Genomic DNA, 12,149 nt, shown 5'->3' with positions numbered 1-12,149 from the left:
CTCTGCCCTGAGTATTTTGAATGGGATATTTTTGTTTTGGGTTGAGGAAAGGTATCAGTACTTTATATAGGAATAAAACTTTACAGATCGCTAAGTCCAACTTCATGTTATGTATAGCACATAAGAGACACACATAAGATGGAGTGACTTGCCCAGGGCAACAGAGCAAGTGAAGGATCAGCTGGAATCCCTCTGTGAATTATGAGAGTAACTCACATTCATATAGAGCTTTATAGGTTACAGAGCACTTTAACCTGTACTCATTTTTACCTGGGGTATGCAGGGTGATTTCACCTTCCCCATTTTGTACAGCCAATGAAACTGAAGCCATAGAATTTAAGTGGCCAGTGAGGAGAGACCTGACTCCAACCCAGACCTTTCAGTTTTACATTCTCAGCTTTTCCTGTGGTTTTCTTTCTTTATTCAGCTCACTAAGCTAAAATTTTTAGACTTTCAGTGAAGTGAACACTCCCTTTGTCCTTTATATTTCAGAATCAGAAACCTGAAAAAGAAAATTCTGGTTTATTTATTTATTTTTTAACAGGTGGGGCCAACACAGGTGAAGATAATGAAAATAAGCCAGGAGCTGAAGTAACTGATGTCTCACCTTCCTAATCTAGTGTAGTGGGGCAGTTCCTTTAAAATCATTTTCTCTTGGTAGGACAATGTGAAGGTTGTATTGAGTGTGTGTCCCTCACTGCCCTGTTGCGTAAAGGAGTAACACGTGTTACTAGAGGACTGCTTCAGGGCTCAGAAGATTTCAGGAATATGGGCCAAGGGAGGTCAGGGGAGAAGTTTCAGTCATCCTTTCTCAGGTCAGCAAATTCGTTGTGCTTAATGAGCCTCAAGAGACAGTCACCTTGGGTGCAGTTCCTCTCCCCTCAGAAACTCCGAGAGTCTAGGGCTGCGCTATTATATACATGTATCTGCTGAGCACTTGAAATGTGCCCATCCACATTGGGATATGATCTAAGTATACAATACACACTAGATTTCTTTTTAAATGTAACTATTTCAATAATTTATTTAAAAAATTTTTATTTTATTTATTGAGAGAGCACACACATGTGCAAGTGAGTGAGGAGGAGCAGAGGGAAAGGGACAAGCAGACTGAGCTAAGTGCAGAGGTGGGCATGGGGCTCTGTCCCATGACCCTGAGATCATGACCTGAGCCAAAATCAATAGTCAGAGGCTCAACTGACCGAGCTACCCAGGCATCCCTATTTCAGTAATTTTTTTATGTTGATTACTTGTTGAGTGATAATAACTTGGATAAATTGGATTAAATAAGATATATTATTAAAATTAACTTTACCTGTTTCTTATCTTTTTAAATGTGGCTATGAAAATTTTGAAATTACATATCAGCTTATATTATACTTCAGTTGAACAGTTGGTTTAGAGAAAGTCCCTTCTTCCCTTGATATGTCAGTTCTAAGAGACTGACATTGTTATTCTTTCAACAAATATTTACAGAGCCCTAAAAGGAGCTGTTGGCTAAGGGAGGATTTCAGATCAATTTAAAAATACTGAGTAATGCCTTCAGTCTAATTATTCCTTTTCCGTGGGGGAGTCTTCTATTATAAATGAAGACTGAGCTTGCTTTTGTTATTTGGATCACCTAGAAACAAAAATCTTGTTACCTAAATGCAGGGAAGAATAGAAAACTAATGGAAATACAAATTCCTCATTGCCATTATGTAAAAACATTTTGCAAGGGACTATAACATGAGGCACAAAATATTTTTGTTTCTGCTAAGAGGAGGTAAATGGCATGAATTTAGATCCTGTAGCATTGGTTCACTGGTATTATTTGAAGTGTCTAACTCTATGGGGAAGGAACACTGGACCTAACAATGCAGCAGAACACTAAAGTATCTTTCAAAATATAGCTTTATGAATGTGCATTTCAAACCAATGAGGAAAAAGTGCACTGTTAGATAACAGGGATGGGCCAGCTCCTGAACCGTGTGGAAAAAACATAGTGCTATCCTCACCTTATTCTTTACAAAAATGTGCACATGGTTTGAAGATGGAGATGTAAAAAGAAAGAGAAAAAAAGGAAGGAAGGAAAGAAGGAACCATAAAAACACTAGGAAAGCGTGATTTTCTTTCTTAAAATAATGGAATACAATTTTTAAAGCATAGTAAATTGAGGGGCGCCTGCCTGGCTTAGTCAGTGGAGTATCCGACATTAATCTCATGACTGTGAATCTGAGCCCCACATTGGGTTCAGAGATTACTTAAAATGAAATCTTCAGGGGCACCTGGGTGGCTCAGTCAGTTCAACATCTGACTCTTGATTTCCGCTTAGGTCATGATCTCAGGGTTGTAAGATCAAACCCTGCATTGGGCTCCATGCTAGTTGTGGAGCCTGCTGGAGATTCTTTCTCTCCCTCTGCCCCCTCACCCCTCACTCACATGTGCACCCCCACTCTTTCTAAAAAAAAAATCAATAAATAAAATGTTTAAAAAAATAAAATCTTTAAAAAAGTAAATAAATAAAGCACAGTAAGTTGAGATAACATAATGGAAAAGATTGATAAATTTGGCACAAAAATAAAAAGGTATATGTAACATATCAAGTTAGCAAATTGGAACAATATTTCTAATTTGATGGATATATATACATATATATTATATATACATATATACATATGTGTACATATATATATACATACACACATTACATTATTTTTATTTTTATTCTTTTTTTTTAATTTTTAAATTTTTTAATAAACATCTAATGTATTTTTATCCCCAGGGGTACAGGTCTGTGAATCTCCAGTTTTACACATTTCACAGCACTCATCATAGCACATACCCTCCCCAATGTTCATATCCCCACCACCCTCTACCGTCCCCCCTCCCCCCAGCAACCCTCCATCTGTTTTTTGAGATTGAGTCTTTTATGGTTTGTCTCCCTCCCGATCCCATCTTCTTTCATTTTTTCTTTTTCTACCCCCCAAACCCCCACGTTTCATCTCTACTTCTCATATCAGGGAGATCATATGATAGTTGTCTTTCTCTGATTGACTTATTTCACTAAGCATAATACCCTCTAGTTCCATCCACGTCATTGCAAATGGCAAGATTTCATTTCTTTTGATGGCTGCATAGTATTCCATTGTATATATACACCACATCTTCTTTATCTATTCATCTGTTGGTGGACATCTAGATTCTTTCCATAGTTTGGCTACTGTGGACATTGCTGCTATAAACATTCGGGTGCACGTGCCCCTTTGGAGCACCACGTTTGTACCTTTAGGATATATACCCAGTAATGCAATTGCTGGGTCATAGGGTAGCTCTATTTTCAGTTTTTTGAGGAACCTCCACACTGTTTTCCAGAGTGGTTGCACCAGCTTGCATTCCCACCAACAGTGTAGGAGGGTTCCCCTCTCTCTGCATCCTCGCCAGCATCTATCATTTCTTGACTTGTTAATTTTAGCCATTCTGACTGGTGTGAGGTGGTATCTCATTGTGGTTTTGATTTGTATTTCCCTGATGCCGAGTGATGTGGAGCATTTTTTCATGTGTCTGTTGGCCATCTGGATGTCTTCTTTGCAGAAGTGTCTGTTCATGTCCTCTGCCCATTTCTTGATTGGATTATTTGTTCTTTGGGTGTTGAGTTTGCTAAGCTCTTTATAGATTTTGGACACTAGCCCTTTATCTAATATGTCATTTGCAAATATCTTCTCCTATTCTGTCAGTTGTCTTTTGGTTTTGTTAACTGTTTCCTTTGCTGTGCAAAAGCTTTTGATCTTGATGAAATCCCAATAGTTCATTTTTGCCCTTGATTCTGTTGCCTTTGGCGATGTTCCTAGGAAGACGTTGCTGCGGTTGAGGTCAAAGAGGTTGCTGCCTGTGTTCTCCTCAAGGATTTTGATGGATTCCTTTCTCACATTGAGGTCCTTCATCCATTTTGAGTCTATTTTCGTGTGTGGTGTAAGGAAATGGTCCAGTTTCATTTTTCTGCATGTGGCTGTCCAATTTTCCCAACACCATTTGTTGAAGAGGCTGTCTTTTTTCCATTGGACATTCCTTCCTGTTTTGTTGAAGATTAGTTGACCATAGAGTTGAGGGTCTATTTCTGGGCTCTCTATTCTGTTCCATTGATCTATGTGTCTGTTTTTGTGCCAGTACCATACTGTCTTGATGATGACAGCTTTGTAATAGAGCTTGAAGTCTGGAATTGTGATGCCACCAACTTTGGCTTTCTTTTTCAATATTGCTTTGGCTATTCGAGGTCTTTTCTGGTTCCATATAAATTTTAGGATTATCTGTTCTATTTCTTTGAAAAACATGGATGGGATTTTGATAGGGATTGCATTAAATGTGTAGACTGCTTTAGGTAGAATAGACATTTTCACAATATTTGCTCTTCTAATCCAGGAGCATGGAACATTTTTCCATTTCTTTGTGTACTCCTCAATTTCTTTCATGAGTACTTTATAGTTTTCTGAGTATAGATTCTTTGCCTCTTTGGTTAGGTTTATTCCTAGGTATCTTATGGTTTTGGGTGCAATTGTAAATGGGATTGACTTCTTAATTTCTCTTTCTTCTGTCTTGTTGTTAGTGTAAAGAAATGCAACTGATTTCTGTGCATTGACTTTATATCCTGACACTTTGCTGAATTCCTGTACAAGTTCTAGCAGTTTTGGAGTGGAGTCTTTTGGGTTTTCCACATATAGTATCATATCATCTGCAAAGAGTGATAGTTTGACTTCTTCTTTGCCGATTTGGATGCCTTTAATTTCTTTATGTTGTCTGATTGCTGAGGCTAGGACTTCTAGTACAATGTTGAATAGGAAAATTGACACCTTTTTGGAGCACAGTTTAGCAATATCCTTCAAAAGTGTTTAAGCCTATACTTTGATCTAACAAGTTCACTTTTAGGAGTTCACCCTGTGGATATACCTGCACAAGCATGCCAGGATATATTAAATGAAGACATCTCTATATAATGAAATACCATGCTATCAATCTGTCTCTATTGATACAGAAAGATGTTCATGAGACATGGTTACAGAAGAGAGTAGTATATGGTACTTGGTTTCATTTGTGTTAAAAATTAATAAAATAGATGCACATTTAACAATGTCTACATAGAAAATATATGAAAGACTGTTTTAAACTGTTAAGCTTAGATACATCTGGGAAATGAGTTGAAGGGAGTCAGATGTGGGAAACTAGTTGAGGCTTTTCTCTTTTTACTTCATATTATTCTACACTATTTCCTTTGTAAAAGTAACAAACATACATTACTTTTATAATATGTTTTTAAAAGTTTATTTGCCTTTCTTCAAAAACCTGTTATGTTCAAGGGACACTTTAGTGGGTTGTGAATTAGAATAGGCTCCTTCCTATTCTAGTAACAAGCCTACTCTTCATAGGTTTCCCTTGGCCCTAAGAATAAAACCTGAACTGAGGCCTTCCCATGACAAGTTTCTCTACGATCCAGCCCTATCTGCTTATCCTTCCCTACACTCCGCTTTTCACTGCTGTGCTCCAGTCAAGGTGACCCCTACCTTCCCTTCCTCCATCCCTTTGTGTGTGGCAGATGGTGGAGTGCAGCCTAAAACTCAGCAGAAAGGTCTTCCTGACCAGTTTGTATAAAGGCAGTTACACACCATTATTTTCTATTTCAGAAGCCTGATCTGACCACTATGTGTAATTATTTCATTTGATCACTTGTCTCTCATGTCTCAGACCTACTGTTTATGTTCTCTGGAGGTCAAAAACTAGACTGATTCATCTGTAAAGCTTTGTATCAAATAGTGACTATTCAACTTAGTTTTCATTAACATTTTTTTCTCTTTTTAAAAAATGTAAGTTCCATCTTTTAAAAAGATTATATTCTCTTTAAAACACAGGTATGTGCATACAGATTATTTTGATATTTCTTCAGCTGCCTTGTTGTTATTACCAGCATTTTGTCAGTATTTCCTTTCTCATACTTATTTATACTTCTGATAATACTCCATCTATATTTTAGAATTTACCAAAAATGGACATTACAGTTTTAAGAGATTAACAAATCTCATTTGCCCTGCTTTAGCTCAAGTGTACTGAATTTTACCTTGGAGGCAACTTGGGTCTCATCAGATATTCCTTACCAAATGCTTGGAGGAAGGTATGTTAGGATACAAAATTATTTTGCAGGTGATGAGTGCACTCCTAAACTTAAAGGTCATGGTTAGATAAATGTCACAGAAAGCCTACACTCAAACAAACATTTATAAGTGAATGTTATCAAAGTTCCATTAAAAGCCATCAGATCCTTGCTTTCCTCTTGTTACCGAAGGTTAAGTTACACTTACGATAAAAGTCTCTTTAGGTTTCTGCCCAATTTATTTAATCCCTCTAACAAATAGTCTTGACTTTGTTATTTTCTTTGGGACTTATAAAGGCAGCAAGATAGCATTTTTTAGTACTAACCTCTACTGCTTCAGAAGTCCAAAGTAATTTTAAATTATGGTAGCTTTCTGCTAACAAATATGACTGCCTATGTGTAAAAATGAAATGCGGGGGAAATATAATAGGTGATTTAGAGGAATAGAAATGAAAGATGTGAAATAGAAAAGTGAATTATATCTGTTTAAAGTGAGATAATGCATTACGCATGTGGAGAACTAAAAGAGACAAAAAAGATCATGGAGTCCAACTTCCTCATTTTATGGATAAGGACCAGAACTGTTGTCTTTGGTCTACTATTCACTGGTTCCTACCATACCACGATGTGTCTACTTGTATGCACTTACTTCTGCATGTAAATTTATTTTTATAAACATGCCAACTGTGTTGCCCAGCAGTTCAACTCCTAAGCATATATCCAGTATCCAGATAACTGCTTATGTCCACCAAAAAATACAAGATTATTCATGCCAGCTTATTACTTTTTAAATTATTATTATTATTAATTTGACAGAGAGAGAGAACGCAAGCAAGGGGAGGGGCAGAGGGAGAGGGAGAAGCAAACTCACTACTGAGTTGAGAGCCTGACGTGGGGCTCGATTCCAGGACCCCAAGATCATGACCTTAACTGAAGGAAGATGCTTAATAGACTGAGCTACCCAGGCACCCCAGCAGCATTGCTCTTAAGAGCCAAAATCTATAGGAAGGAAGGAAGGAGAAAGAGTGGGAAAGGGGAGAGAAGGGGAAGGAAGGGGACCCCAAATATAAATCAACAATAGAATGCATAAATAAATTGTAGTGTATCTGCACAATGGAATATTACATAGCACTTAAAAAAAGACTGAATCATAGAACCATATGGATAAATCTCAGAAAGCATATGGCTGAATAAAAGAAGGAAGACAGGAAAATACTGAGAATGCATGTGTTAATTATATGTCTGTTTATAAGCTCCTTGAGGACCAGGAGCCATTTGTCTGCATGTGTAGATCTCTAGCACCTAACACATTATGTAGCACCTAACATGTGGTCAATGTGTATTTATTTTAATGGAAAATATATGATACAGAAAAAGATATGGGGGAAGCACCCAGTATTTTTATAATGAGAAATACAACTGGAAATATAGGGAACAATACTTTATTTCTTATGTTTATTCCAGAGCACAGCATACAGAAGCCTAAAATTTTAATACAATATTAACTATAACCAACACTTGGCTACATATGAACAGGACTAGACTATGTTAATATTTCATACTATTTCAAATAGTCTGAGTATTTCAGACTATGTTAAATAAGAATAAACCATTATTTGTTTCAGACTATTTCAAAGCAGACATCACTAATGGAACCAATGATTTGATCCCAGGATTAAGTTTTTTCAATTCCTATATTTGGCCTTCATGAGGAGGAAGTCTTCTCAGTTCCTTCTCTTACTTCTTAACTCAGTTCAACATGAGGGTCCAGTTAATGGGTCAGATTCTAGCGTAGAGATTCAGTCACGCTTTGAGGATTTGTGCCTTGGGATCTAGATGAGTTTATAGGAGAAGGCATTTTCTGACTTGTTTTCTTCTGGCATTGCTGAAGTCTGGACCACTCTTACCGTAATAGTAAAACAGTAACATTTCTTCCTTTGGCCATCTGATTTTCTCAGGGACCACCAGATGATGAGATGGCTAGACCAAGGTAGTCTCTTAGTCAGAGGTCATTATAATGTTATAATAAGGCCACCCTTTAATAGTACCTCATTTCTTCATTCCTAAACACATAACACACAGTTACGATCCTCTTTCTCCATTGATAGTTCAGGCATTGGTAGGTGTTAATGGTCGCATTACTGCCTATTATTCTTGAAAGTTTATCATGTGGAAAAAAATCCTAGAAGTTTGAAGGAGATGCGTGCTCATGTTTGAAAAAGATGTTCCCTGGTAATTGTAGATCAAACAGGCCAGATGAATTCAAGTCCCTGCGGAGCGACAGGAACAAATTGTTAATCAATTTGCAATCATCTGTAGAAGCCCTGGCTACGGAGCTGCAATTAGTACAGCTTTGTGAGCGCCTGGTTGTGCCTGAGCAAGTTCACTTTGTTAAATATTGACTGACAGGATTTCCATTCTTTGAGTAGGACGTTCTCATCAACAGGGTAAGGAGACATGGTCCTAACCATTTAGGTGGGTGGAAAATAGCATTTGATGATCGGCATTTGTGAAGTGCTGACCGTGCAAAGCTGAAATGAGAAAATCCCTATTATCCTTAATATTTACCTATATTACCTTTTTAAGAAGTCTATAATTTTACATCTTAATTTTTTTTTTTTTATGAGAGGTTAAACTAAGTACTCAGTGATTTCCTACTTTACTGTAGTATCTAGGTAATTTCTGTATAGTTTGTTATTATTGCAGCTTTCTGGAAACGTTTTATTATACCTCAGGGAAAACAAATCTTGTGTTCCTTCCTTTCTTGCTGGTATTACTGGCCTGGTGCACAGCTTTTGACACCTTGGACCCTTTATAGTCAGAAAACTTTTCAAATAGACAGTTAGCTTGCCAACAGGACTTGGATTTCGTGTTTTACCCCGTTATGATCTTAAACTGTAAGCACAAATGAAAAAGAACTGATGCAGTGACATGACAAACATATCAAGAATGTCTACCAGCTTTTTTGTGAACTTCTTTCAAAATTCATAGAAGCAGCAGGTTAATTTATGTGGCAGTACATGAGTTAACCTATAATGGTTTCATCTTTGTTGTCTTGCCCATTTATACCAGACCCTAAAGTTGCCCCTTCGATGTCACTTGTGCTCTGAGCAAATACCCGGCCGTTATCAGGCAATAGAGGATTCAGTCAGACAAATGTACCCTTTTTTAACTGTTCTTCTTTAGATTTCACCAGTGAGCTGAAACAAATCTTCATTTGTTACGGGCAAATTTTAAAATTAGGTATTCTGAAAATTCTTGGGGAAATTTCTTTACCTTTTTGGTCTTGAATTAGAATGGTTTATTCTTATTTTAACATCTATTGGTGACAAATATAATGAAATCCCAGTATTGAGAGAAAAGACATCTCATGTGGAAATAAAGGTATACTTGCACATGCAAACTCTAAAGTGGTGATGTTCCAATTTTAGATAAAAGCTGATTGAAAATAAATCTCAGTGAGTCCTTGAGAATTGTGTAACTGTCCTATGTCGATTTCTTGGTTTGCAGTTTAACTCGGCTGCTAAGCAGCTGATAGAATGGGATAAGCCTTCTGTGCCAGGAGTGGATGCTGGAGAATGTACCTCTGCAGCAGCTCAGAGCAGCAATGCCCCAAAGCACTCTGACACCAAGAAGAACACCAAAAAGCGCCACTCCTTTACATCTCTCACCATGGCCAGCAAGTCCTCCCAGGCATCCCAGAACCGCCACTCCATGGAGATCAGCCCTCCAGTCCTCATCAGCTCCAGTAACCCCACAGCTGCTGCACGCATCAGTGAGCTGTCTGGGCTTTCCTGCAGTGCCCCTTCTCAGGTAAATCTTATAAAGGTGTGAGAAGAGCTTGGGCACAAAGCGATCTACCCACAAGCATGTTTGTTTACTAGCTGAAAAATACTATTTATTTTTGCCTTCTGAGGAGAATAGTTTTCCTTTAAAACGGGGGGGATAGTAGCTTTCCTGGGAAGTAAAGCCTTTCTTCATTCTGTAGGTAGAAAAATGGAGAAGAGAAAACTAACACAAAACTACTCAAGTCATTTTCAAAGGAAGGATCAGAAATGACAAAATGTTTTAAATAATACTAAGTTTTAGGCAACTGCTCAGTGTTGCAGAACCTTGTCACAAGGCTGCTTTGGGAGAGCTTGCCAACTAAAATTTTATCTTCATCCAAGCTGCAGATGCTACAGTTGAAACTCAAAGTTGACAGTTGCCTGCATGTGTGTGACTTACCCTGGTTTTTAGGCTTCCCAGTAAGAGTTATAGGAAAAAAAAAGAGAGAGAGATGACATGAAGAAACATTTAATTTAAATTAGAAATAAGCCTAGTTTTTTAAAAAAATCTCATTAGTTCATCAAGGCTTTGGACTGTCTTAAGAAATAGCCCCACATTGTTCTTGTGTTAATGAGAACACATAAGATGATTGGAAATATGCATTCAGTCAGCAGGCATTTATTTGGTGCCCGACTACTAGACCCTTCTAGGCACCATGTATATTGTGATAATGGACTATAGGACTTCCCTGTGTTAGGCCTTAATTCTGGACTGCACAGTAAGCCCACTAAAGTAGCTCTGCCTAAGTTATAGGACGGCTGTAATTATCCAATTAGATGATGGCTATATTTTTCCTCAACCCAAAGGTCAAAGAGCCCTGTCTGAAGCGCCTTTCACAGTGGGAGAAGTTTCTTTCAAGTCTTGTATTTAGCTTTTAAAATTCATGCAGATTTTACACTCTATATTATAGCTGTGGTTTTTTTCAAAACAAAACAAAACAAAACACAAAAATCAATTATTTTCCTTTACAGAAACAAAGAGACACATATAGTCCTGGTCCTCAGAAAGTTTACAGTTAATTAAAGTGCCTGTTTTGGACCGTAGAATAAACATTTACGACGTGGTGTTTGGTATTCCTCGCCATTTTTATTAAAAATTATTTTCTCTCGGCCTCATTTATTTGACCCTGCTCCCTTAGATTCATCCTGCATGTTGTGAGTTAAATGCATTCATTTTCTGAATGGGATTGTGGTTTGTTGGTGTTTTTTCAGTGGTGGAGAAACGAAGCTTTTGATCTTATGAGAGAACTAGGAGACACAGACATAGCCCACTGGAACATAAGTGTGGTGAGGGGAAAGTTCTTTTTTTGTTCACCAGTATATCCCAAGTGTCAGATATACAATAAACACTCAGTAAATATTTATGGAATGAATGAGTCTCTTGAAAAATGGGTAGAGAGAACTATGTTACTTTTTACATGTAACTGATTAAACCTATGTACAAAATAGACATGGATTATAGGTTGGAGTAAGAAATACCAAGTGAGGTTACTCTGGAAAGGTTCAAAGGATTTTTGAATAAGGTTCTGACAGAGGTGGCTAGTAACCATGGCCATTCACTACAAGAAAACGGAATCATTTGACTGAGGTTTTTATTTTGTGACCTAGCAACATTTGCACAATGATGTTTTGTTAAAAGGTAAGTTTCTAGTAAGAACAGTGGCAACTCAGAATAGGAATAGCTTTAAAAGAATAGATGGTAATCTTTGGGCATTAGAGAAAATTAAAAGAGAAAGGAGGATAAACCTAGCATTTATATCTTTTGTAGAGAACTCAGTCGTCAGGTGTGAGCATGTCTGACGCTGCCACACCAGAGCTGGGAATGAAGACTATAAAAATAGAGCTATTTTTGTTTTGGTTGGAGTAGCTTAGGAAACAAGGCTCTTTCTGTGTTCCATTAATACAGTTTCCCCTTCAACTGTTCCACCCCTCTTCCCATATTCGAATACATTCTGTTTTAGGTGGTAATGTGTTGCCTCAGGGAGAAGTTATTTCAAGAAGCTGATGGGAGATGTTTCAAGTGCTGCTGGCTTCTCCAGCCCAGGTTTACAGAAAACACTACTTGTCTAGTGTACTGTGTACATTGGAGGGAACCACAATCCATAGTAAAGCAATGAGTGAATGTAACATAGGTGACAGGTAAACATTCTCCTAACCATGGAGATTGGTGTATATGTGAGATCGCTCATGTGAGACTGTTTAAA

At 37.6% G+C, this 12,149-nt stretch overlaps 1 protein-coding gene across 1 annotated transcript in view; it reads left to right on the top strand.

Moving 5' to 3' along the window:
* The window catches only part of LOC111154584 (SH3 domain containing ring finger 1), a 191,482-nt gene that overhangs the window by 142,072 nt on the left and 37,261 nt on the right, over positions 1-12,149 (top strand). The window contains exon 5 of the mRNA XM_022514249.1: positions 9,629-9,931. Within this exon, the coding sequence (XP_022369957.1) occupies positions 9,629-9,931 (303 nt within the window). The remainder of the gene's footprint in view (positions 1-9,628; positions 9,932-12,149) is intronic.

This window comes from Enhydra lutris, unplaced genomic scaffold (assembly GCF_002288905.1).
Source record: "Enhydra lutris kenyoni isolate GAN:26980312 unplaced genomic scaffold, ASM228890v2 scaffoldscaffold3, whole genome shotgun sequence".
In the NCBI taxonomy this organism is placed as follows: Eukaryota; Metazoa; Chordata; class Mammalia; order Carnivora; family Mustelidae; genus Enhydra; species Enhydra lutris.
This window is presented reverse-complemented; position numbering and strand designations above follow the sequence as displayed.